This window comes from Dryobates pubescens, chromosome 13 (assembly GCF_014839835.1).
Source record: "Dryobates pubescens isolate bDryPub1 chromosome 13, bDryPub1.pri, whole genome shotgun sequence".
Taxonomy (NCBI): domain Eukaryota; kingdom Metazoa; phylum Chordata; class Aves; order Piciformes; family Picidae; genus Dryobates; species Dryobates pubescens.
In genome coordinates this window covers 30,287,614-30,315,409 of record NC_071624.1, presented here as the reverse complement: position 1 = coordinate 30,315,409, position 27,796 = coordinate 30,287,614, and the positions used below count along the sequence as shown (strand labels likewise).

The 27,796-nt window shown below is 42.5% G+C and overlaps 2 protein-coding genes across 3 annotated transcripts in view; both read right to left on the bottom strand.

Moving 5' to 3' along the window:
• Positions 1-2,180: 2,180 nt before the first annotated feature.
• Positions 2,181-21,179, bottom strand: INTS2 (integrator complex subunit 2). Its single transcript, XM_009902994.2, has 24 exons — positions 20,860-21,179; positions 20,282-20,420; positions 19,473-19,575; positions 17,723-17,836; positions 16,898-17,028; positions 16,627-16,800; positions 15,876-16,102; positions 14,973-15,098; positions 14,358-14,429; positions 14,151-14,265; positions 13,441-13,509; positions 12,867-13,001; positions 12,011-12,187; positions 11,331-11,439; positions 10,743-10,847; positions 10,127-10,291; positions 9,750-9,951; positions 9,089-9,214; positions 7,424-7,613; positions 6,572-6,814; positions 5,443-5,550; positions 4,690-4,795; positions 4,334-4,510; positions 2,181-3,839 (listed from the first exon to the last, which is right to left on the bottom strand). Exons 1-24 carry the CDS (start codon positions 21,150-21,152, stop codon positions 3,670-3,672), a joined length of 3,576 nt encoding a protein of 1,191 aa, XP_009901296.2. The 5' UTR covers positions 21,153-21,179; the 3' UTR covers positions 2,181-3,669.
• Positions 21,180-24,132: 2,953 nt separating this feature from the next.
• Positions 24,133-27,796, bottom strand: part of MED13 (mediator complex subunit 13) — a 54,727-nt gene continuing 51,063 nt past the window's right edge. For both annotated transcript variants that reach the window (XM_054167113.1, XM_009902780.2), the window contains 3 exons: positions 27,431-27,604; positions 26,199-26,299; positions 24,133-25,510 (listed from right to left, as the gene is read on the bottom strand). In XM_054167113.1, the coding sequence (XP_054023088.1) occupies positions 25,378-25,510; positions 26,199-26,299; positions 27,431-27,604 (408 nt within the window). In that variant the 3' untranslated portion in view covers positions 24,133-25,377. The remainder of the gene's footprint in view (positions 25,511-26,198; positions 26,300-27,430; positions 27,605-27,796) is intronic.

Here is a 27,796-nt window from a genome sequence, read left to right as displayed (position 1 = left end):
TTCTTCCTTATTTCAGGTTTATAACTGCAATTAAAAAACAGACACACCAAAAAACTCCAACATAAAACAGTATTAACAAGTTCATACTAACAAGCAAGGAAAGCCTGAAACAACATATGGCACCAATCTAAAACAAGCAGCAACTGCTAACCTGCTAAGGGGGCTGAGCAGTTCAGGGTATCACCAGAACTGGCACACAGGACTTCACACTACACACAGTCAGTTCAGGCTCAGTCCTTGTTACAAATGAGAGCAAGCTGCCACCTTTTGATGATTTGAAATAAAAGCATGAATGAACTGCACACATCACTTCAGGTTCTGTTTCTCAGACTGAATATTGCTGGGATAAAAACTTGAATCTTTGAGAAAAAAAGTATTTTTGGAATAACTAAAAATAGCCATTTTCTCAATTCTGCTTAAACTCCAAGACAAACAACAAAGAGCAGACAGGAGTAGCTTGTACTGTTCATTTTGTGACAAGGAGAAAATACAACTGGATACTGACTGTGAAAATGAGATGGTTAAACATTAACACATCTCTTCCATTAATACCTTGTTTCCCCCCAGATAATTACTGTATCATTTTAATTCTCTGCGAGTATAATCTTGCATTTCTCTCACTCTGCATAAAAATAGAAAGTCAGTTTCTTCATCATGTTAAAATGTTGAAATTTTTGAATTAAAAATACTGAAGAGGCATAGATGGCTTAAAATACAAAATGATAACTTTTTTAAACACCACAACTTTTTTTTTCTTACAGGTTGTCAGCATCTACAAGAGGAATTGTAAACAGGCAAATTCCCTGTGATAAATTAACTCACTAACCTGTATCCTCATCTGATCTTTAATGAGTAAACATATATATCAAAAAAAAAAAACCAAAAACAATGTATGGCATGATTCAGCTTCAGCCTCAACTTACTCAACAGGAAAAAGAAATTCTAGCAAAAAGAGATTGCTTACATTAGTTTATATCCCACCTCTCCTTCCAAAAAACTAACTGCACCCTACTAAAAGGCGTTTCCCTGTCACATTCAGGGGGCCAGAGCGTTCACTTAAATAAGCACTACTTCAAAGTGAGTTTCGCCTAGACCAAAAAAGGCCCCATGGGGGCAGTGGGAAGGGTACCGAAAGGTCCTGGTGCACAGAAGGATGCAAGGATGCCCATGAGCCAGCAATGTGCCCCTGTGGCCAGGAAAGCCAATGGCATCCTGGGGTGTATTAGAAGGGCTGTGGTAAGTAGGTCGCGAGAGGTTCTCCTTCCCCTCTACTCTGCCCTGGTGAGACCGCATCGGGAATATTGTGTCCATTCCTGGGCCCCACAGTACAAAAAGGATCTCAGGGGACTGCTTGAAAGAGGCCAGCACAGAGCCACAAAGATGATGAAGGGAACGGAACATGTCCCTTAGGAGAAAAGGCTGAAGGAGCTGGGGTCTTTAGTTTGGACGAGACTGAGGGGTGACCTCCTTCATGCCTACAAGGATATAAACGGCGAGTGTAGGGAGCAAAGCCAGGCTCTTCCCAGTGATGTCCAACGATAGGACAAAGGACAACCGATGCAAGTTAGAGCAGAGGAGGTTCTACGTAAACTTCAGTAATTACTTTGGTCCTACTGCAGCTGCCTCCTGCCCTTTTCTGCCTCGCTGCGGCCGAGGGCAGTGAGCGCTGAGAAAGCTGCAGTCGTTCTCCTGCCATCTCGCCCCGCTCCAGCCTGCACAGAGGCACCTGGCGTTTTCTTGTTCCTCTTTAAGAGGCAGAGGTACCTCTCTAAAGAGGAAGTCCCCCCCTTCCACCGCAGGGGATCCCAGTCCCCTCCCTGCCACGCTCCGGCACCTCGCTGCCTCTCACCTCAGGCACCAGCGAGCCCTCGGCAGCGTCCGTCCGTGCTTCCCGCCGCCTATCAGCTGACAGGAAAGAGCGCTGAGCCACCAACCAGAAAAGCGCACACTAGGCCGTTCCCGCCTTCCACCTCTGCGCTATTAGAACCAATCACAGAGGGCCTTGTTGGCTTCCCAGTTGCACTCGTTGCTAGGCGCTCCCGCGCTTCCCGTGAGGGGAATCAGACTGCAAAATAACTTCGAAATTTAAAGCAACGCAGGCGACTCCCTTCGGAAGTAAGTCGTGCGCTAGGGGGTTTTTTTCCCTTTTATTATTTAAATACCACTACAGCATATAAAAAAAAAAATCAGACAGGAAAAAAAAAAATACAGACATTTCGATTATTTACATTCTTTACATGGAGGTGACAAAAATAGACTGGGTAGGCAGATGGTGTTATCAGATGTCACAGCACGCTGGTGATGCTGCAACACAAACCCCTGTGTGCTTGACAGTTTGGTCTCAGCCTTCCTCAAATCACTTTCCAACCCAGGCAGCAGACAAGTTAGGCACAGTTTTCCCAAGGCCACACTAAAGAATTGACTATTAATCTCTAGAATATGAACCGATTTTAATGTTATTTTAAAGACCTTGGATACTGTCATTTAAGAAAAAATTAAGTGCTGGATTTACAAGTTTAGCAATTTCAAAGTGTGTGGAAGCACTCTGGCACAACGGCCAAACCTTAATTCTTTTTCTACCACAAAAGCTTGTGCTACCTCACCTATGAGCTTGTGCAACCTTCAAGGAACTCCCAACCACTGCACCACACACCCTCTTCTGCAATGCCACAAAACATCTGTTGAGGTTTAAGTCCTGCTTTTGTGTACAAAGGAACAACCAAGTTCATGCATGAAGCACAAAGGCTTCAGCCTTCCTGTGTCCACCAAGCTGCACATAACCACTTTGGTAAGGCTGGTATCTGTCGTTCCTTTCATCACAAGGAAATTTAGCTTCTGTCAGTCATCCTCAACACTGATTTTTTGTTTTTGATCTTATCCTGATGGCAAGACACCTTTGTACTTGCTTCTTATGTCTTTCTCAGCTCTTTTAAGCCGTTGTTAAAAAATACTGAATCATCTGAGCTGCATTAAAAATACATATTCTATAAAAAAAAAAACACCCAAAAATTAAAAATCACATTTCTACAGTTCATTTTGTACAGTACTTTTTCTTTACAGAAACTTTTCGACCAGTTTCAAACTTTTAATGAAGGTTGACTGATCAATAAATGAAGTTCCTGATCACAGGAACTGAAACTGACCAATGGTTTGAAACACACAAAAAAAAGTTAAAAGCATTTTCTTAGTGCTTGATGTGATGGTGCAAGTTCCTTACACCGCTTTATCAGGTCTTCCTTGTAGCATTCCATTCCATCTTGCTCTGCAAGGCCCTGGAACAGTTGTTCATTTAACTTAAGCAAAGCGTCAACCACAAATTTTTCATAGTCATCCTTTTTGCTTGAAAAATTAAGTATGTGCTTTTCAGAATGATATGAAACTTCTTTTGGGTGTGTTGCTGACTCACTCTAGAAACTGAGCAAACCTGAAAATCTTGCCCCGTTTCACTGGAAAATTGTTTACTGACCCCCATTAGCCTCAAAAGCTTTCACTGGAAGCAACATAAGCCTCTTTACAAAGAATTTTTTTCATTTCAGCCATAATTGAGTTGATTGAATGAAACCTATGGACTTCTTGCTCTCCAGTTCCTCAGTCCACTTTCACAGTTTTCTCCAAATTTAGGCACCACAGACTGAGAATAGTTACAGTACCATGTCATTTGTGTTCTTCCTAAACTCCACTTACACTCATGTTAATAATTTCAATTATAGTATTTTCAACACACTGACATAGCCGAACATCAGGGTCCATGCTTGCAGTGTCACTTGAACAACTTTTGTTAGATGAATCTTTACAAAGTCCTGACACTTCATGTGGTTTCTCCTTTAGTTGCTGGAGCCCTGAAAAATCAAGCAGAAACAGCAAAGTACATCTAAACTTTTGGTTTTTTAAATCTATTGTATTACACACATGCATGTTATGAAACTGCAAATTCCATGCACCAGGTTATTCCTAGAAATGCTACAACTTTTCTTTCTCCACCCCACTTTCTCCAATATCCTTTACTAAAGTCTTTCACACTTAGGCTACAATGGCAAATTCTATGTACAACACTTGCATGTAAGGATACAGGCTGAAACAATACAGGCAGGGAAATAAAACAGAAGGAAGGCAGTATAAAGTTGATTAAAAAGGGATACACTCAGCCCATTTAATCTCCAGCAAATCCACCTATTTGTATCTACTTTTTTTACATAAATTCCTTCTATATTTACAAGACAACAGCAGTAAATTTTGTACTACATTCCAATTACACCCAAGCTTTAGAAACATGAATATCATTTTCTCCCTGGGATCACGATGTTACCTTTGAAATACAAAGTGCTTTGCTTACGTGTAATAATTGGGTCAAAGTCTCTTGTTTGCGTAGCAACATCAGAGGCACAAACTTGTCCTATCTGTATCAGCAGAGACATAATATCCTCATACAAAGGAGGAAAGGCTTGACAGAACGACACCAAACAAGGCAGGGTTGGCATAAAAAAAACATAGCGCTTCGACTGGGTTAAAACTGTGAAGGAAAAGGAAATTGTTAAGTAAAAAAGGAATCACTGTTAAAATCTAACCAAGAATTGTTGTTACTCTTACAGTCACCACTAACACAGTGGCATTTAGACAAAACTGCCTTCAGTCTAGGCAAAGAATTCTAATTTACACAACAATATATGCAGGGGTTGCTGGAGCGCTTACCTGTGAGCAGGGTTCCCATCACATTGATGGCTAACCGAGCCACACTGAGAGATTTAGGCAGCGCATACTGGATACACAAAAATGACAGTAACTGGATGGCAAATATCTGTTAGGTGGGTGAAGGACAAAAGAGAAATATGCAACAAAGTTACAGATTATTTTGCACTTCTAAGCTGAAGCTAAAGCTTTTCATGCAACATGCAAGTTGGCCAATACTCTCTATTTCACTAAAGAGGAAATGAAAGACACAGAAACACAGAATGGTGGGGGCTGGAAGGGACCTCCAGAGATCACCCAGTCCAAACCCTCTGCTAAAGCAAGGCCATCCACAGCAGCTGGCCCAGGATCACAATGCCCAAGTAGGATTGGAATCTCTCCAGAGAAGGACACTCAACAAACCTCTCTGAGCATCCTGGTCCAGTGCTCTAGCACCCTCACAGCAAAGTTTTTCCTAATGTTCAGATGGAATGTCCTGTGGTCATCTGTATCTGTTTGCCTCTTGTCCTGTTGCTGGGCACCACTGAAAAGGTTCTGACCCCAGGATCTTACAGAAATTGTCCATGTCTCTGATTTGAAAGGCATTTAAAGGCGAGGCCTTTAGTTTAAGGTAACAGTCTAGAGGCATTACTTTACTATCCCAGGCATGTCTGAACAGGACTTTTTGTAGTGATCATTTTCTTTTCTCCCTTTACCCAATAGTTCATCAGGGTTAGTTACTGACAATGACTCCCAAACCAGGTGAGTGTACAGTACCTGCTTTTCCAGTTCAGGCTGAGCAATCAGCTCTGGTATGAAATCCAGACAGATGTGCATCGATGGAATCCCTGCCACTGTCAGTGCCAGCAATTCACATGGGTAACCCTGTGTGATTAACAAAACAGATGTGTCAATGTATCAAAAGGGTTTTAAAAAATCTGCTTTAATTAAGATTTTTAACTAGATCTGTGTTAATTCTTTTTTTTCCAAACTAACACACTTTAAAATCTCTTTTATTCAGAATTATAAGGAACAGGCCCATAGCCCTAGGTCAAAAAAGGCAGACTGGGTGACAAACCCAGGGTCTCAATCAGTTCTTTATCCTCCAGACTCAATGTATTATTTCCACAGAAAATCTCCCTCCACCCCCAGACCAAACCAGGCTGTAGTGATGCTTTCCTTCCATGCCTTTACCCTGTGCTCCAAACTTCACCACAGGCCCCAACTTGCTTATTTCACAACCATTATGACTTTTTTAGTCAATCAGTTCCAGGTCAAGGGAAATTAACTCCTTTTAAAGAGACTGCCATCTGGCAGTGGGCAATTTGACACACACTGGAAGCACATTTCTATTACAAAAAACCTCAACTTTCTAATCATTCCTCCTCTTCTTTTTTCTAGAAGGTGCACAGCTGCTTTGGCAAGGGCAACCTTCCTCCTTTCACTCTAAAGAGATGAACTGGGCCCTAACAAAAAGGAAAGGTAAGATCTTTACACTTGAAGCCAAATTCCAGTTTTGAATAATGGGTGACCATATTTAAAAACATAGTCAGTAAAAAAGTAAACCACAAGAGATATGGAACAAGGAATTATAACATGATTAAGCCAGTTTTCCTTGGCCTAGAAATGGAAAAACTATTTTGGTATAAAAAGGGTCAGAGATACAAAGCATATGTTTAGTGATGAGGAACAGGCAGAGTTTAGGTGTTCCCTTCTCAGCAACAACACAGAGTTCAAGCACTGATCTATGGAGGAAACATGAGCACAAGTTTAGAAAGATGGGAAGCAGAGCAGTGGGCCATTACAGTTTCTGAGGATCACAGCAGCAGCGTTCGACATCTTTTGACCACTTGCCTCTTTCTTAATCAGAGAAACCATGAAAGAAACAAAATAGTGCAAAGCACACCTGGAAATGAACTAGTTTGACTATGTTTGGGTCAGCTATATACATCTGATGCAGCAGGCAGCAGATCAGACACTGGACCTCTCGAAGATTACACAGCAAGCTATCTTCTTCTTCTGGTTCAGGACTCTTAGGGCCTGTAGTACCATGAACACTCTTCAGCAAACTGTGGGTATTACTGCCTTGGGCTTTCTCGTCTTCTGTAGGTAAGCAGATCTCTAGAAGAATCTGCACAGCAGCACTGTCCTGTGAAGAAAAACAACAGAACAAGCAGAAAAACCTCAATGAAATCACAGAAATCAAATACAAAGTAATGACAATTTTAAAAAGTGGAAGATTGTCAGGTTGCTAGAATTTTTACCTATAGATTTTTTTTTAATAGAGAATAAAAGCAACTCAGTTCAAGAATCACAAATCCTGTACATTGGAAATATCCCAATGCTTTATCTGAATCATGACTCAAAAGTGAAAAAGCTTAAATCCAACAAATAATCACAGATCACACTTTACAATGCTGGCTGCTGCTCTTAAATCACAGTTCAAATGATCATGCATAGGTTTGTCACATTCATTCATCTTCTATGGCCCCAAATCTATGCACAGAAAGTGCCTCTGGATAACACAAAGGCAAAAGGGCTAGTAAGCAAAACTTTTCTGCACTAACTCACAGAAAACGACAGTTAACCAACACAATGCTTCAGACTAGAAAAAAGATGACCACAAAATTTAATAACCTGAAAAGAGAGACAGGTTTTGTTGTCGTTGTACCAGAAGTCAGTAAACAAGTGAAAAGGTCACCTTTTTTACCTGTTTTTGTATTTCTCTTCTATCATTTCACATCCATTTCTTCCTTACCTGAGCAGCAAGCAGGGCATTTTTCAGTTCTTCCCTTGTAACTTCTGGGGCCTCTGGACCCATTGCATTGTTTTGGGATGGCCTAATGTCCTGCTCTGCTGTTTCTTTTAGATGAGAATTGAGGTAAGCTTTTGAAGCAAGAAGATATCCATTCAACATGTGCAAAGTTATATCCATCAGAGGAGGACTCCTGATACAGGAACACAGGGAAAAGGCTATTTAGTAGGCAGAGCAAACTAAAAGCACTACTAAAAGGCTTGTTTGGTGTGGTCTGGGTCATGCTAAAGCGGTTTGCCCTAGCAGAGCAAAGTACTAAAGATCACAATCCTTTCTCCCTGCCATTTAGCCCTACTTCTTTCATGCACACACATGAAAGTGTTCACTCTACAAAACCAAGGAACTGCTGAAGAGACTCATTTCTGATAAACAAAGTAAATCCAAAATGTGTTGGCTGTATGTGAAGGGGGGAAAAAAAAAATGTATCTTCTGAACCATGGGGAAGAACAAGGCAGACTAGTTCTGAACTACTTCCACCACACTGAGATGGTAGTTTTCAAATCACATTGCATTCTAAATCTCCCAAATAGTTTTAGAAACATAGAATTTTCAATTTGCATCCCAGGGCTGAAGGGACATACATTTAAATATTTCACCTACAGGCTGGAGATTAAAGATGTCATCAGCAGAAACTTGAGCAACTCAAATGAAATTTGGATTCATGGCTCAATTGCTAAAAGGCAAGGGGGGAGAGATGTGTGCAAAGGACAAATCAAGTTGACTATTAGCCCTTTATTATGAAAAAAAAGGATACTAAAAAGGAGGGGAAATAAACCACAACTGACAGAAAATATGAAAAAGAATACACAAGGAATAAAGCTAGGGGCTAAAGTGTATTTAGCTGCGTCTCTTCAGAAGAACAGATGTAATTTTCTTCATTACTTTGAAAAGGCAAAGTTGTAATTTATGAATTCTGACTTATTGTTTGCATTATTTCATATTCTCCTTAAAAGCTCATCCACTGCTATCAGTTAGGATTATTTTCAATACTTCTACTCTCAGCTTATTCTTCTGCATCAGTGCCACAAAGCAGCATTAGACATCCTCCTCCGTCATCACTGACATTTACAAGAACTAATATCCATGTACTACTAAAAGACTTTCTTGGGAAATTGAGCAAATCTACCTTTGTCTTATCCATCAAACACCCACTGGCAGGAAGTGTTATCCAAAAAAAGTTACCCAATAAGACAGAATACCTACAGGCCCATGAGGGATGGCAATAGACAGTGGAAGGATGTTACAGCTACAGCCTCAACCACCACCACCCCCATGTGGCAGCAGCCATTTTAAACATGCTGCAGTCTCTATGTAGAGCAAATCCACACACACAAATCTAAAATGGATGACCTAGGTACAAATCCCAAAGTCTCCAAAACAGAAATTGTGCAACAAGACACCTGACATGCAGAAACAGCAAGCACAGCTCACTCAGACCAACAAGTTTAATACAAAAAGATGGAACTTACAAGCTCCTGTCATTAGTCTGCAAATAAGTTTGGAAGCACTGAAAGCTTTTAGAAGTGTTCTGTGAGACACCTTTATGGTTAGCATTCACTACGGATGTAAGTACCACAGAACACAGAGCTAGAAGAGGGAGATGCTTACCTGTGAACTCTCTGATCACATCTTAGCACAATCAAAGGATCAATCATCAGATCATTCTGAGTGTACTTCTGCTGTCGGACTATTTTGACTGAAGGCTGCAGAGCATTAACAGTCATCACCCACAACCTAAAATGAGATTGTTTTAAAGATTTTTCTATTAGCTAATCTGTAAAAGGGTAAGGATCACATAAACAACTGCACACTCACTGATCTCAGCTGTGTTTTTCTTGGCTATCAAGGAGCAACCCCTCATACTTCACTTGCAGCCCTTGAAGTTAACCAGTTAACACTTAGTGCAGCTAGCGAACTGTTTATGCTGCAGTAGGGCATCCACTTCCTCATAAAAGGCATCTTCTTACCAGACTCTTGTTTTATTAGTAGTTCAACATAAACAATGTACACTATAATCCCATGCTCCTATATTTTAAGCAAACTGGTGACTTCCTTTCCTCTCAGGAAAGAAAAACAAAAAACCAAAACTTTCCTTTTACATGCAAAGGTTAAAAATGTCAATAAATCAAACCTGAATGTAACTCCAAACACATTCCCTTCAGTCACAACCTCCAGTTTCCCAGAAACAGGCACTGTGCCATTATTTTGGAAACAGAAAGTGGCATTTCACCTATCTGCAACACCAAACTGAACTCTGTTCTGAACCCACCTCCTTGGCATCACAGTGTTAAGAACCATCCAGAGTTTATTGACAGTCTGAAGAATCCTCCGAGGGACTCCAGCATTCAGCAGCTGATTCATATTCGATGTCAACACTTCTGCATATGGGATCAATTCACCAGCTGAGAGAAGTGTTAAATGTTCCAAGATCTGCATCAGCTGGGTGTGATTTCCAGGCAGCATGGAAAATGCTATGAAATAAAGACAAGGGGATCTTGGTGAAACTGGATTTCTGACCTCTCTTCAGGAGCATTTGTTAGACAAATGCAGGATGACCAAATGAATTAAATGGCTACCCGCCTCCAAACCCATTATATTCCAGCCTAGTTGGAAAGAACACTGCTTATTTCAGATGAAGTTTTTTACCTTCCTGAAGCTGTTTGGGAGAGTGGTTCTTTGCAGTGTTTGTAAGCAGCATCCTCCTCAGTAAGGCATCAGTGCCAGTGATGTGCTCCTCACAGATCCAGTCCTCCACAATGCAGAGGTGAGGATAGTTAGTTGCAAGCAGGCGTAACAGTGCAGAATGCAGACCTTTAGGGGTATTGAAGTACACAGCTTAGATCTTTCACTTGAAAGTATTGTGCCTATAGTTTCAACAACAGATCTCAACTGAATCCCTACTAAGAAGTTCAGTGAGCTTTCATGTTTACAGCCTGACATTCTAACTGCAACAGAAAGGAAAAGTTGGCTTGTGGCGAGGTGGAAAGACCCTGTAGTAACTCAGTCTGGAATAGTTATAAATTCTCAGGCAACTCCTACTCTAAAACCCCCTCCTAGGTAGGTAAAACCCACTCTAAAAAGAGCTGCTTTTCCTCAAACTTTCACCATTACTCATCAATCAGATCTGTTATATCACTGGTTATTACTGAGATTGTAGAAGAAGGAGAAAGGAAGGCAGTCTATGAAACACACGACAGCCACAGAGCTGGGAACATGCTCAGCCCTTGTTCTCCATCCACATTAGGCATTCACACAGATCTACCTCCCAGCTCCTGCTGCAGTCCCTGTGCCTGCCGGATGAGGTACTTGATTGGAATCTGATCCATTAGTGCTGAGGAGTAAGACTTGGGTTTCCTCTGCATGGCAGCTACAAGGGAACAGGACAAGAAACCACACCTAAGAGTTACAGCTGGAAAAAATTATTTCCCCTAGATCAATAAAGAAAATGCAAAGTACTTGTATCTATATTATCCAGGTAAAATAGAAACAATCCCAAATACCACACCTCACTCCTATTAAAGTATTACATTAAGCTCTTTGGGAAACCATTTCTGTGAACATTTCCAGTTAAAGATTTCCCTGGTATTTAAATTTGTTCACGAGATCTCCACACATTTCTGGTGACTTTTAGGCCTGCTTGGACCTTTTTTAATCTGGACAGCAAATTCCTCAACTACAGAGTTTTAGCAGAAACTTGATCTCCCAAATTTCTAGAGCAATGCTGAATTTTTTGGAAGAACCTTAACTTTTTATGCTGGGTTTGAATCTCACAGCAATATGAATTTTGGCTATTGAAAGGATTCCTCTACTGAATCTCATTTCTATTATCCACTGATGCACTCACACATACCTAGGATCTTTGTGTTTGCCAGAAGTGCTTCTTCGTAGGACAGGACATAGTAGAGGACAAGCAGCTGTGTTGTGATGCTGTAGCGTTGAGTGACACGACTGTTTTCTCCCTGTGTACATAAGCACAAAGGTTCATGCTGCACTCCTGATTCTTGACAAAAATTAGAATTTACCTACAAAGCCCAAGAAAGATGAGGCAGAAAAGCCTTGTATAAAAATAACAACCTATGTGAGGCCCAAGCTGATGTCCTGGGACACTAATAAGGAGTAGTCCCAGGATTCCAACACAAGCCAACGCCTGCCACTAATTCTACATGTGTCAAGTGACCATTCCCATACTTCAATCAAAATGAAAATGCTCTTTCCAAAACCAGCTAGAGGGCTTCAGTGAAGCAGTATTTTTATCTTAGAAGATCCATTGGGTACAAAAATGATACAAATCCTACACAAACACCTCCACTTTTCAATTCTTTGCATTTTTAACAGCATGAGTTGGTGAGTTCCCAAGAAAAAGGGCAAAACAGGGACAAACAGCAATCCTCCTAAAAATCAAGATTCACCCCCAAACACATGATCAGCACTGTAGGAGGCAGTTCACCACTGAAGGCAAAACCTGAAGCAATTTAAACAAAACCACATGTTCACATCAAAGGACATGAAAGAAGGAAACAAATCATTTACCCCGGAGAGTCCCTGAAAAACATTTAGTATCTCTTGTTCTGTGACTGGCTGATTTGTGGCCTCTGGATTGGATTTAGATGCAGGAGTAAGAATAGAGTTGATGTAGACATCAATAAGAGGAAGCAACTGAGGATGGAGTGGAGTGGTGGTTTCGCAGAGCTGCCGATAGATCCAGTCCTAAAAGGAAACCATCACAGGTTCAGTTTCAAAGCTGGAGGACATTTTCTTTTATCTGCAAGTACAAAGCCTTTTAACTAGCTACTCAAATGTAACTTAAATGAGGCTGTGACTTTGGAAATTATATCAGGTCTGAGTTGGGCCTGGTAATAAACTCTTTGTATTCTGGACCCTGCTCTCTGCAGATCCACCAGGAAAACTTGTCCTGGCTGGAAAACATAAAGAAAAACTTTTTCAGTCTGAGGTGACAGAGCACTGGAACAGAGTGCTGGACAGAGCCCAGAGAAGCTGGGGAGTCTCCATCTCTGGAGACTTTCAAAACCTGCCTGGATGCATTCCTGTGTGGCCTGCCCTAGGTGATCCTGCTCTGGCAGAGGGGTTGGACTGATGATCTTCTGAGGTCCCTTCCAACCCCAACCATTCTGTGATTCTGCGTGACACCACAGTGACTATGATATTGTCGAGTGCAGATGGGGGAAAAGATAATTTTCTTATTATGTTAACTTCACTAAGGTGTGATGTAAAACAGAGAGCTAAAAGTGGGCACCCTGTTTTAATACAGTTCCTTCTCAAATCACAGGGTGATAAGACTATAGGAGCCATCAAGAATTCTGCTCCTATGATGCAACCAAAAACCCAGACACCATTATTAAGAAGAGAAATAAAATGCAAATCTTACCTTAATGGATACTTTGTGCTTGGTGAAGGAGCGACTTTTCAGAAGCTGGTAAATACAGTGGATAGGTAAAAACCCAGTGATGTTGGCACTGAGATTGCCTGTCACCGGCACACGGACTGCATGGGCTGTAACAACCTGACAGAAACTTACCATTAACAAGACAAATACCACAAATTATCAAGTTATCACAGTGCATGAGCACCAGGTGACAAAGCAGCACAGCAACACTGTTTCTGACATATTTAATTTGGGCTGTTTATAAGCTGAAGAACACTTTCATGTAGTTTAATACAGCATGTGTAAAACTGTAGCACATGTACTACAATTGTGAAGCATTTCCTGCTGCTACAAAAACCAATGTCATAGTGGACAGTCTTTGTCCTTTGCTTCCCCATTTTTAAAAAGCCAAGTGTACAAAAATCATAATCACATCAGAGTAGAACAAAAAGAGACACAAGGCTCTTCAGTATCAGCAGGTCTTGGATTCTTCTTGTAGATCAAAGCAAAGTGCTTATAAGGAAGAAGAAAGGAGACAGAGAAGAAGATCCAAAGAACAACACTAGGCTTAAAATACCTGTTCAGTGAAAATCTCCTGTGTGAAGATTGTCTTCATTCTGCTGAGTGAGCTGGGCTTAATAACAATCTGAAACAAAGAACAAAGTCCTTCTAAATAAGAAAGCTAGAACTTTATTTACAAGTACTGCCAATTTCTTGTATAAACTTATTCATTTTAAATTCTTTTTAAACTTGTCTTCACTGGGATACCAGGAAAATACTCACAACTATACATCAAGCATAAACCAAAAGTATTTTCAAGTTTCACTGTATCTTCCTTATCCTGAAAACCTACCCACCCAGCTTTTACATTTGCTCAGACACTGTCTCATGGTAGTAAAGTGAAGGGAAATCTTCCTCAGGAATCATCAGGAAGCAATTCTTACATACACAGCTATTTCTTTAAGCAGTTTAACATGAAAAGCCTGCAGCTCACTTTGGAAACTGCTTCAGTTAGCCTTCTCAAAAAAAATAAAATTCATTTCTTGCAAATAATGCTTTCAACAAGTCAGCACTTTGTGAAGCTACTTTTACTGTAGCATTCCTCTGTATCAAGAGGTTTGCACAGCTTCATGTTTTTCTAGAAGAACTAATTTATTTCATTACCCATTTTTTTTACTTTATGTTTGCTTGAAGTGTATTAGCAAACCTCGAAGTTACAAGAGTATAAATGCACAGTAAAAAGTTCATTTGAACAGAGAAACGTGCTAGGAACAGTTGAGGCTTTACCTTCATTCCCAAGGTGGAGCAGACCAAATCAATGATAGCACTGAGCTGATTGCTATGGAAATACATAGCTACCAAGAGAAGCATCTCTCCAAAAGAAGCAGACACACCAGAAATGCTAATGGGAAGAGAGAGGAAGAGTTTATTTCCAACAGGATATAAGAAAATGTGAAATGAGGGGAAACACCAAAAGGAAAAACCTGCTCTCACCTCTCAAAGTAAGCTTCTTCTTTTATCATCCAGCTAAGCCACATTACCATGAGTTGCTCCTGCTCTGGGGTGCTGCACAAAGAAAAACCAGGAAAGATCCTTCTCTCAGGAACTACTACTAGTTTTACCAACAATTACTACAGAAAAGCCAGTATTTGAGGAATTTTAGCCAGGAGACACTCTGTCACTTCCCCTTCAGCATCAAACAGCTGATAAGCACTGATATTTAGCCCAACTGTCAGGCACTCTCTTCTTTTGAATGCACACAACAGAAAGCTACATCTACTGCATATCCCTACTGCTACTCTTTGGAACAGCGACTCCAAAGAATTTTCCCATTCACTTGTTCAATAGAGAAGTGAACTACTAAAGCCTACCCTAGCCTTCAAAACCATTCCAAACTTAGCTCCCCTCTTAAAAGTTTTGCTATAAATGAGAGGGAGAGCAGAGTGCAGTATCAGCTTACCAAAGTGTAGGACAAATCCCTTCCAGCAACATAGGGAGACTTACATAAAGAATTAGAAGAGAAAAATTTAGCAGCTCTGGGGAGGTCATTGCCTTAACAGTACTCTAAAAGTAAAATCTTTACAAAGCTCCTCCTTTACTGAGAGGTACCTGACAAGAGTAGAGAAGGCCAGGAGCATACAAAAGGAAAGAGACACAAAGCGAACACCAGCTGGAGTTGCAGGAGGTCGGCTGGTCATCAGCTGCAGCAGCTGCTCAGCTTCCTCATCAGTTGGCCTGAAAAGGACAGAACAAGAATACAATCCAGGCTGCTAATTTAAAAGAGTGAGGAGACTTCCAATCTCATCACAATCTTTACATCACATTTTCTCTCTTACTTAATCTGTTTATCAAGCTGCCATCAATAAACAGCTGTCAAGATTAACCGGCAATTCTCTATGAACTTCAAAAATCTGTTGAGGTAACAACAGGGAGAAAAGTTCCCCAGGATACAATTGTGCTTGTTAGTACAAACAACTTAAACTAACAATGCATGAAGCATTTAGCACTCTCTGAAATGTAAAAGGACAGAAACTCTGTAAATTCATGCAGAGCATGTTGCTTGAATTTCCATCTGCTTTTTCTTCTTACTGCCCCAACCACTTTGGCCTCGACTTCTTTTAACAAGTCAGCAGAAGTTATTTTACAGCACTAGAGAGCACCTCGCTTCCTGCATTGTTTTAGATTTACAAAATCAGCAAAGCTGATAAATGGATTTTTACCATTAAAATGAAAAAAAACTTTTCTGCTGAGAGTAACACAGCAATTAAAAACCATGCCTGTCTCCAGAGACCTTAGCATTCTGTGGTATTTACTCTCTGCACTATCAAAGAAACTTCCCTCAGCTGGCAACTCCAGCGGTCAGCACATGAGAAGAGCCTCCCCAGCACTACAACTCTCCAGTCCTGCCAGGACTGTTTCAAGAACACAAAGGCTCCAAAAATGCCCAGAGCTCTCAAGCTCTGTTGAAGTGGACAGAGTGAATAAAAAGCAGAGCACTGAAATGTTCCTCACTTCAGCCCAGCAATTCCCATCAAAGCGCAATAGAGACGTAACAATGCGCTGGCCTTCACCACGTGCTCCTCCTTCAGTCCTGAGTACACAGACACGTTTGGCTCCATATCAACATCTGCTTCTTCAACAATGTGTGTGCTGCGAACCGTGGGGAGGATTCCCATGAGCTCCAGGAGCAGCTGCCTCCTCATTTGCCAAAGCACAGAACTGATATTATCTCTTTTTCTCTGTGTTAAGAGGTTAAAAGATGAGAACAACAATGTAAAATTCAGCCCATCAAACAATCTATTACATAAGAGCTGCTGTAATGCTGAAGTGAAGGGAGAAACAGAATGGAGAGAAGAAAAGAGAAGTGTTTTTACATACAATTTTCAGTACCAGGGTAACAGGCAATATGTGATTACACTACAACAGCTTATTGCATCAAAACACAAGCTTTAACTACCTGAGCAACTCAAGATGCAACTTGTGAACACTGAGGATGAGCACATTTATCAGACAAACAATATGAACTTCCAGTTCCCTGGTTTTCATGTGTAAAAATCTCTCAGAGGAACAAGCAGGTAGCTGCCTTCAAGGGCACTACCTACAGACTTGACAGTTCCATAAGAAGAGGTTGTCTTGCTCCCAGACACACCACAGGATTTCTCTGCACTCACACAAATATGGGTGCCCACACTCAGAAGAGCTACAGCAAACCATAGGAATGGAATATTGTGTTGTAAAGCACAGTACTCAAAGCTGTTCATACCTGTTGGCCATTTCTGATAAAAGTTCCAAACCAAGTCCGAACCTTTGCGTTTGTTCCAAGTAGCAAACCGCTCACAAAACACACCAGGTCACTCACTCCATCGTCTGAAGATTCATTTTTGGTGTGATCCAAGGTCAAAGCCACACCAAGACCTGGCAGGTGACATTCTTCCACCTAGATAAAATGCTTGGGCTCAGTCATCTTTGTCACTTTTAAAGCTCCAATAAGGATCGTAATTAAGATTCTCTGGACAGCCTAAGGCCAGACTCACCACCATGCCTCGGACCCTGAGAGCTTGGGAAGGGTTCATCTTGCACAGGTGGCGAAGTGCCTCTGTCCTCCGTCGGCCTCCAACGCTCTCCTCGTCCTGCCGCTCACCATTCTTAATCAAACCTCTGCAGACTGAATACCCAACAGGAGGAGTAAGTCAGCTTGGTCTTTCCAACAGAAAGCCACATGAACACAGAGAGAGACACAAGTCACTGTGTTCAGCCCACTATGACTCATTAGCTGGGCCACATAAACCATGTCTGGGTAAGAACTCAGGATCTACACTAAACAGAACATGGAAATGTTCTTTCTCCTTGGAGAAATTAGAGAGTCATTACAGATTTATGCATCACCCAATTACTACTCATTCTCTATCTAATGTAACCTGTGCATCTGGCAGCCCTGGGGACTGAAATCTTATTGTGAGGCAAGGGATGCTGAACAGGCACCAGCAGTACAAATTTTTCACCTTGGAATATGTCTTAGATGAAGGGACAAGAATTATTAGCAAAGCTGGACCAGGTTCACAGTCCCAGTCCCTCACTGCCCAAGGTAGGCTTTGTAACAATGACCTACATCTGAAAAGCTGCAACGTGCACACCATCAGTGTACAAGAGGCTGCACAAAGGGGTACGCAACATGAGAAGGAGAGCCTATCAGCATCTGTAGGCATAAATGCACTGAAATTGTATTTCATAAGCCAAACAACTCTCCTACTCAAATATCTCTGATACATGCTTTAGCCCAGAATTACTTTCACCGATAGAAAACATTTCAAACCTTTAGAAAAAAAATTAGTCTGGACAAGAAGAAAACTGCAACTCACCCTCATTAAAGCTATCAGGAACATTGGCCACCAGAAGGCAGAGGAACCAGGCTCCATTTTTAACATGCAACAGAGCTTCAGCCACATCAACTATTGGCAACAGTGATGGCAGTTCTGCATAAAAGGAGAGGGGTTTGAAAGTCACAGTGCTGTGCTGTGAAACAAGCCCTTGTTTAAATAATACACAGCAGTGAACAGAAAACAAATCTGTGTCCAATGCAGAGCCACAAAACTGATGAAGGGAGGGGAACATCTTACAAGGAGAGAGTAGGGAGCTGAGGGCTCTTTAGCTTGGAAGAGACCAAAAGGTTACTTCATTCATGTTTACAAAAATGTAAAGGGTGAGTGCCAAGAGGCTGGAGCCAGGCTCTGCTCAATTGATGCCCAATGACAGCACAAGGGGCAATGAGTGGACACTGAGGCATAGGAAGTTCCATGGAAACATGAGGAAAAGTTTTTTCACTGTGAAGGTGACAGAACACTGGAACAGGCTGCCGAGAGCAGTTGTGGAGTCTCTCTCTCTAGAAATACTCAAGGCCAGCCCGGATATGTTCCTGTGTGATCTGGTATAGGTGGTCCTGCTCTGGCAGGGGGTTGGACTGGATGTCTTTTCAAGGTCCCTTCCAGCCCCTGGCATTCTGTGATTTAGAATAGAATAGAATAGAATTAACCAGGTTGGAAGAGACCTTCAAGATCATCATGTCCAACCTATCATCCAACACCACCCAATCAACTAAACCATGGCACCAAGCATCCTGTCAAGCCTCGCCCTGAACACCCCCAGCGACGGCGACCCCACCACCTCCTCAGGCAGCCCATTCCAGTGGGCAATCACTCTCTCTGTGTAAAACTTCCTCCTAACCTCCAGCCTAAACCTCCCCTGACGCAGCCTGAGACTGTGTCCTCTTGTTCTGGTACTGGTTGCCTGGGAGAAGAGACCAACCTCCGCCTCACTACAACCTCCCTTCAGGTAGTTGTAGAGAGCAATAAGGTCACCCCTGAGTCTCCTCTTCTCCAGACTAAGCAACCCCAGCTCCCTCAATCTCTCCTCACAGGGCTGTGCTCCAAGCCCCTCACCAACCTTGCTGCCCTTTTCTGGACACGCTCCAGCAAGTCAATATCCTTCCTAAACTGAGGGGCCCAGAACTGGTCACAGTACTCAAGGTGCGGCCTAACCAGTGCAGTGTACAGGGGCAAAATGACCTCCCTGCTCCTGCTGGCCACACTGTTCCTGATGCAGGCCAGGATGCCCTCTTAGCTTCCTGGGCGCACTGCGGGCTCATGTTCAGTCTACCGTCAACCAGCACCCCCAGGTCCCTCTCAGCCTGACTGCTCTCCAGCCACTCTGACCCCAGCCTGTAGCTCTGCATGGGGTTGCTGTGGCCAATGTGCAGAACCCGGCACTTGGATGTGTTAAATCTCATGCCGTTGGACTCTGCCCATCTGTCCAGCCTGTCGAGGTCCCTCTGCAGAGCCTCTCTACCCTCCAGCAGATCAACTCCTGCCCCCAGCTTGGTGTCGTCAGCAAATTTACTGATGATGGACTCGATGCCCTCATCCAGATCATCAATAAAGATGTTAAAGAGCATGGGGCCCAGTACTGATCCCTGGGGCACACTGTGATCCATCCCTCTTTCAAACAGCCAGACAGTCTGGATGAACCTTAAATCAGTCACCAGAACTTCAAAAGTTCTCTTGTTGCGTTTGTAAGCAGCCAGAGAGCAGTGTAAGGACAGACAGAATACTACACCTGCTTGCAAAATGCAGAGAACATCTGCTGCCTCCTCCAGATACACAGGACTCTCGAAGAGCTCAGAAGACTTGAGAAAAAACTCCCCATTCGATTCTGACACCTACAAGACATTATTCATCATCACTGAACAGGATTCATGAAGCCATTTGTATAATCAGTCTTTCATGGCTTTAAATTCAGCAGATTGAATACATTAAAAACTGTCCCAAATGTACAGCTGTAACCACAGAATAGGCAAAAAAGGGGGGAAAAAGTGTTTAGAATAAGAAATAATTGCTGGAGGAAATCCTTCCATATGGCTGGTGTCATTGCTTCTTTCCAGAAGAAAGAGAAGCAGCTCACTGACAGTTCTGAAGTTGTAGTAAGTTTACACAAGGAAAATAAACGCTGGGGGATGCAAGGAGATGGGGAGGGTAGGAGAAATACAGTGACAAATATCATACTGCAAAAGGAGCAAAGAGCTGGATGAAGAAAAAAATCTTAATTTCATTTTCAAATGCGATTTGTGGACTGCTGCATAACAAAATCACATTATATTTGAGTACAGCATAACAGAGAATACACAGAGTCTCTATTACATTAGCAAAGACTACCCTCGTTTGTTCTCCAGGGAAGCTGGGTTCATCAGGCTGTGATTAAGCAGCCACAAGCCACTGCTCCGTCAGATGGGGCCTTTCAAGAACTGGAGAAGGATACTCACACACACCAGCAGCACCACAAACAGAAGCAGACAGCAAATCAACCTATCCAGAGGGCATTTTCACTGCCCTCTGCACTCCCTGGTGCCCAGCTATAGAGAAACGTACCTTATTCATAATTGCCAGTAATTCACTGAGCACCAGCCGGAGCCGCCGGGGGGAATCGCTGTGCTCAAACTCCAGGGTCAGCCCATGCTGAAGCTGGGACACCAAGATACTTTCTCCACTACCTCCTCCAAGCTTATGCCTAACAGACAATTTAAACCAGCAACTGTTAAATGCCAACGCAGACATTTCATCAGCTAAAGGAAGATCTTGCCAACAATGTGAAGAGACTTGCTACTGCACTGCACCATGAAACCGAATTCAGCAGATTTTTGTCAAAATTCTCGGGGGGGGGGGGGGGAGGGGGGATGGCAACAGTGAAGAACGAACATTCCCCTGACTTGTCTCTTCCCTTCAGGGACGGGTCAGCCCCCTCCCTGCCCACCCTCCGTCTGGGCAGTTCCCCGCAGGAGCATCACGCACCCCCGGCCACGGGGAGAGAACTACCTCCGAGCCAGGCAATGAAACCGAGCTCGGCCAAAACTCAGAAGTTTCCTCATGGTCTGTCAGGGAACACGAACGGCACTTGGGAAAAGCCACATCGCGGCTTACACCCCAGAAGATGCTGTTCTCTGCGTTACCGGAGCTGCTGCTCTTTGCTGGCATCCTGCTCCAGGGCGTGGAAGTCTACGGACAGCAGAGCCACGATGGAATTCACCGCCTCCACCCCAGAGAGCAGCCGCAGAATGAGCTTCTTGTCCTGCGCCCAGCTCTGGCTCTGGTCGGCTGGGGCGCAGAGGGCCATGCGCACCAGGCAAGGCAGCAGCAGCCGCAGCTCGGGGTCGCTCAGCGCGGCCAGGCGCACCACGTCCACCTTCTGCATCGCCTCGAAGGCGTAAGGGCTGACGAACTGGAGGCCGGAGCACTCCGCCATGGCGGCCCCCTCTCCCAACCACAGAGCCCCGCGCCCCAACGTCGCACCCGGAGCGCGTCATAGGGCGGGGAGGGGGGAGGCGGCGCGCAGGAAGTGACGTCCCGGGCGCGCGGCGGGCGGGAAGGCTGAGGCCGCGATCCCGCCCCGCTGCCCGCCTCTGCCCCCGCTGGAAATAAAGCCACTCCACAATCAAGGCTTCATGAATAATTTATTCCATTTGAATTTTTTTTTTTTAAAAAGTATAAACCTTTTTCATTTCCTCAATCACAATTTGTACAACTCAGTGTTTATGGCATTCGGCAGCAATAGTGTTTTGTTCCTTAATCGCTTTTTAACGTTAATTTTTTTTTTCCTTTTTTTTTTTTTTTTTTTTCTCCTCCTGATAAATAACGACGACTTGGCCCACGGCGGGTGGAGGCTGTATGAGAAGGCAGAACAGCTCCCTCGGCCTGCCCCAGCCCTGCTGGGCGGGGCGGGGCAGGGGACATGTCCAGGAACGAGGCCACAGGCTGCGTCATCCCGAGCCCAGCGCTCTGCAAGGTCCTCACATCCAGTTTACTCCGAAAAAAAAAAACCCTACACAACAGCAAACAACCAACCTAAAAGCGAGAGTAGCAACGTCCTGAAAAAGTGACCCTGAGGATTGTGGTAGGTCCCAAATCCAGTTTTACTGTAAATTAAAATTCACTGAAAATAAAAAGTACACCCACAAACAATCATTTAAAACAAAACAAAACCCAACCAACCTTTTGAGTATGAAGTCCTGGGTCCTTTACTAAAAACCCCAAACCTTCCCAGCTGGAGGTTGTCAAGAGGGAAACTTTGTACAATGTCACCTGACGAACGAATCCCAAAGAAAGCCCAGCTCCAAACACTGCTTTCTGCAGCACTGCTATCAAAACCAGACTGCTATGCTGTGCCATACTGGTGTGCAGCAAATTATGTGGTGCAGTAGCATATTTTAAAAACCATTTTGCTCTTTTTTTCTTGAAAGCTTTAAAATAACGCATCAGAATGTTTTGCTCTTACAGCATTAACAAACAGAGCTCCGTTAAAGACGTCTGCAAGTCTTCGTAGCAACACCTGAAGTTAAAATTACCCTCAGAGGTAAATATAGAAATACAATAATCTGCGCCATAACTGACAGCTAAGTAAGAAGGGAGCTGAGGATTTCAATATAAATTCATTTCATCCTTTAATTATTTCCAGGAAATGTTAGAAAGAGCTAAATGTTACAGCTGCTTTAAAAGGGAAGGGTTGTTTGCAAGTACAATTGGTGGCCTGCTGGTCTGGCAACAGGGTTTGCAGAAATCTGATTCAAACAGTGAATCAAAAGGTGACTAAAATGACTTAAATACAGTAATAGCTAGGTTCAAATAGATGTTTTCAATGGGAAGCAAATGGAAGGATCTCATTCTCCTTTCACTGGGTATTTAGAGGAGGTAAACCTCCACAGCTACTTAACAGCACACTGCCAGGAACAGCCTCTTCTCGCAGTTTGAAAAGCTATAGCTGAAACTGTCAAATGTTTAAGCTTGTACTTGCTATAGAACCCAAGGTATTGGATTGGGGCGATTTTCATTTATGAGCCAGGTATTATGTGCACTTAAAACAGGTAAAGGAAAGTAGCTAACAACAAAAAAATATGCCCAATGGAGTAGTTGGCTCTGTGGTGGCTGGCAGGTTTGATATGTACATTGCCAGCTGTGACTCTCACTCCACAAGTGGCCCTTTCCATCTTTTCTAGTGGTTACAAGATTATAACTTAACAGCATCTGGGGGAGCTGAGGGGGAACTGGCAGCTTTCACAGTTGGGGAGTTTCACAGGGAAGCTGTGGTCCAGGTAACAGAACACAGTGACACCAATCAACGGTCAGGCAGCTGCTTCACTTACCTTTATGAACACAAGTCAGATTTAACACAAAAAGCCACATCAAAACCCAGCCTTTGGAACTTGGCTAACTGAGCCACGGTTAAAAATGACCACTTAGCAACAAAGCTTACAAAAAAACCCTCCAGAAGATAGGACATATGCTTTGAAAATTCCAGTTCTAGGAGCACTTTTCCACTCTAACAAAAAGTCAGCCAAATGAGGAAAAAAGCCCTGACCCTTCTGTAAGACAAAAATGTGCCCTTTAAGCTGCGGTGCAGGACCAGGTAAGGGGCAAGCCCCACTTTTTTTTTCACCTCTATGTATCAAAATATGCTAACTTCTGATTGCACACGTGTTATTTTGAAGAAATGACTGAAAGTTTTTGTCACCAATTGTACAACTTCTTTATACAAAACCAAAACAACTCAAAAAAAAAAAGAGAGAGAGTTGCTAGTATTATATACACATGATTCAAGGAGACTCACTCTATGAAAAAGATGCTCTCAGGCAGGTATTTTGAGCTTATGAAACATGATTCTGATGAACACAGCGAAGTTTTGTAAATGCAGGCGGATTCTTCACAGCAGGTGCACAAATGAACCTTAAAACTTGCTCCTTTACAGCTTTAGACCAGCAAGACACGGACAGTGTTAAGACACAGGATGTGGCTTAGCATGACAGGCTCAGGTGAGCGCTGCAGGAGTTCAGTTTTTATCTGGCAGTCAGATGAGGAACCCAGGAAAAAAAAAAAAGCCAGCAAATGCAGGTTGCTCTTCAGCACCCGTAGGGGCTATTTTAGAGCAGCATCAGACATTTGGCGTGTGCGAGAACGGAAGGAAACCGCCGAGAGAAAAAAACGGTGACTGCAGCTCGAGGGAGAGGGTTAGGAAAGCCTTGTGGTTTGTCAGTCCCTTCCTTAGGGAGGGCAAAGCCTCCTTGGCACATGCCCCAGCCAGAGCCTGAAGAGAGGGTATGGGGAAGGCCATACACTGATACTGGGGGCCTTCACCACAGTGCCAAAAGTACATGGGAAAGGAAAGGGCTCAGGATTCCGTGCTGTTGGGGACTTCTTTTTTTTTTTTTTTATGTTTTTCTTTCTTTTTTTTCCTTTTTTTTTTTTTTTTTCCTAGTGGAATAAAATCTGAATACCAGAATTCACTGAGAATCTATATACACCACATTTTAGTTAAACACACACCAATCTTAAAGTCAAGATTGACTATTTTTGCATTTGTAAAATGGCTAGAGCTGGGCTAAATTTCAGCCTCACAGGAGACTTTGGATAAGATCAGAGTTTTCTGTGTGTTCCTCCTCAGATTCACGTGGAAGAAACCACCACAGTGCCAAGAACATCTCAGTAACAGCGACGCACGAGAGAGATTCTCCTCATATTAAAACCTGCGTCCTGGAAATAGATCTGAGAATCTAGCCACAGCCCTGAACCATAACACAAACTTCAGCTGAAGAGAGTTTATTCGTTTTAATTCTCACTACAAGTTAAACCACCTACAATATCACTTAATATATTGCCATTGTTACTCTGTAAAGGTGTGATATAAAATGCTGTAAGACCCGGTACCTTTTCAATTTATATAAACACAGTGAACTTCATTACTGTACATGTACTCTGCAACTACAGCTTAGCTGTAAATCCCCCACACACAATGGTATGGACATTAACCCCTCTATCCCCATTAAACTGTACATCAAGACAATACAAATTTACTGTCCCCACCCACCCCTTACAAAAAAATAATACTCTAAAAGCAACCTACTGCAACTTTTAATTAAGACGATTACATATATTTTAGACCAATTGCTTTAAAGCAAGAAGGCAGTATAAACCTTCTAGGAAAATTTTTATAAAAGAGGTTAAGAAATATAAGACAATTTATACATTTAAAAACTTACAATAAATAAGAGATGCAGGCATTTTTGAATACTAGATACTATAATCCAATACAAGAACATCTTGATGTTCTGAAGCCATAGGTTGAAACTTATTGTTCCTCACGTTTCTTCTCATCTCCATGCTTTGAATATTCATTAACCATGACTGGGTACTATGGCTCATTACTCTTCACAAATACTGTGGCTGGGGAAAAAATGGTTAATTTTGCTACTAAAAATGTTATAATACACTTTCTGATCATCATTCTAAAGCGTCCCCCATAGTCAGCGACTCAAAGACAGCGGGGCCCGCGGGCGCCCCTCTCACAAGTCAGACAATATTTGCTGGAAGTAACAAGATTCATACCCCATCACAAACGACTTGCACTGAGAAGAATTAACTTAGTCCTGCAGTGAAATATCCCTTTTCCTCATTTTTGTCTTGCAAAACTCAGATGAAGATCACAGCATATTCATGATAAAGTTATACAACTGATTCAGCACCACAAAATGAATTGGGAGACACGACCGTCTGTCCTGGGTTGCAGGATCACAGGTTAGCCAGGAGAGTGCATTGTACTGTTCCAGAACAAACCTGAAAAGCAAACAAGCTTCTGTCAAGCCAACAGATTTTTCCACCAGGCTTTTATGGCCCTAATTTACTATAATCCCATTTCTTTGGCATTAAAAACATCAAGTAGTTTTGCCAACATTCTGAAATAACATGCCTTCAGAATTGCTACAAACCTAAACTTTCTCTCCGTGGAAAACTGTCGTTTTAATTGTCTATGCTTAATGAACGTCCAGAGGCTCTCATACCAAAAAGAAGGGCACAATGAAAAAAAAAAATCTGATGTTTTCTCAACAAGTGCCCTCTGCTTACGTGAGCCTCTCCAGACTTTCATACTTCAGCATTTCCACACTATTATTGTGCAAGATTCTGGCTTAACTGCAACTATCGTCCACTCATGGAGGCATCATCTTCTGTGTTACACCCCAAACTTTCTTCTAGCTTCAGCAACTCATTGTCCTTCAAATATTTTCAGTTGTAATCAATAATGATTAGCTAAAGAAGGGCTTAGAGATGTTTGTTTGCACTCTTGAGTGATAAAGCCTTCTTTTAAACACTCAAAGCACAGCAATTTATATTGTCTGTGATGTACTAAGGATTTCAACAGCTCAAAGAAAAAGCTAACAGCAAGAAAAACAAACGAGCAGTGTCCCTGAAGCAGTACTGAAATTGAAATGCACAGTGTTGCTTGCAAGTGATCAATCATCAATACCTGAGCACATCAGAAGTTTGATTAGAATCAAGTGGATGGGAGTGTTTACTGTGGAGTAGCTCGTCTGATTGCACTGAAGGCACGTGGAGGTGCAAAGAGGCCTAAGGAGAGAAGGGAGACACAAGCAGTTACTGCCTGATTCAGCTCACCTGTACCTCACAGTCACCTTCTATTCTCTGCCACGTGAAACAAACCAAATCTTACCCTTAGGCCATCAACAGGTTCAGGAATTATCAGAATGTAAAGGAAATGCACACAGATCTCTGCTAAAAGCACAGTGCCAGTAGTGCCATATGTTTTAAGATTACTTTTTGTAATCCCTCTGCTGCATTAAGTGATTATTAAACAAAGCCACTCCAGTGGCCCAAGATTCTAGTACCACACAGATCTGGAAGTTCAGTTGCTTTCCATAAGGCTGCTCTATTTCTATTCCATCTATAGAGCTGATTAGGGATAATAAGAAATCTTCTGTTCAAAAAATGTCTTTTATCACAGCCACAGCTGAGCTTAGGCCAATAGGAACCACTAATCCAGACCCAAGTAAGGCAGCAGAAGATCTATCTGCATCATTGGAGAATAAAGCATAGTGTAAGAGATGCTAATTTCAGTCAAAAGTAAATAATGTTCATACAGAAAGTTTCACTGTACCCTAATGTATAGCTTTAAATGTGCCAAGCATGCCTCGATTGTGCCATAAAAAGATAAGGGGATCAGACACTATCCAGACAGATGACACAATGACTATCACTTGGCAACAGCCAACAGGAAAGCCAAGCTTTTGTGCCATACATAAAGAGATTTACTTATTAGAGTTTTTTACCCCATGTAAATGAGATATTACATTACACTTGTGCACTTCCCTCCCTAGCACTGGCTCCCATGGGACTCAGGCATTAAGCAGGGATCTGTCTAGAAACTCAACCTGTTAAAAGACAGCACAAAGCCAGAACCAGAACACAGTCCAGACTACTGCAAAAAAACATCAGAAGATCAGAACACTTCAGAGCTTTGCTACTCCCCTTCATCCTTTTTATTCTCTTTAAAAGGAGACTATAAAAAGCCAAAGCTCAAACATTTAAACCCTGACCTCTCCTGATGCAGAAGCAGTCACATTCCATAAGACATGCAATGAATTTCTTTTGGATATTGTAGTTCTGCTAGCTCAGATCCCTGCTCACTGCACAGCTTTACGGCCTGGAAGATGGCTGCACAGCCAGCTGAAGTTACAGTACCTTAAGAAACAAGGGACACTGATTTTGTGCTTGAGGACACGCTGACCAAAACCAGTCAGGCAATGGACCTGCTTTGGCAGTTGACACAAAATAACCAAGGGCCAGTGGCTGCTGCAGTATATTTGTTACTTCATCGTGGGATTCTGTTGACAGCAATCGATCTGTACCTTGACCCTGCAAAACAAAAGGCAATGCTTTAATGTGAGGAGATCACCAACCTCACAGAAATTATCTGTGTCTCTAACAACACAAAGCATTTTGAAATATCCAAGCACTGCAGACAATCCCATATCCAACCCACTCAAAACACTTCATAGGAACCTTTTATTCCACAGAAGGAAATTAGCAGGTGGAGGAAAAGGAAAC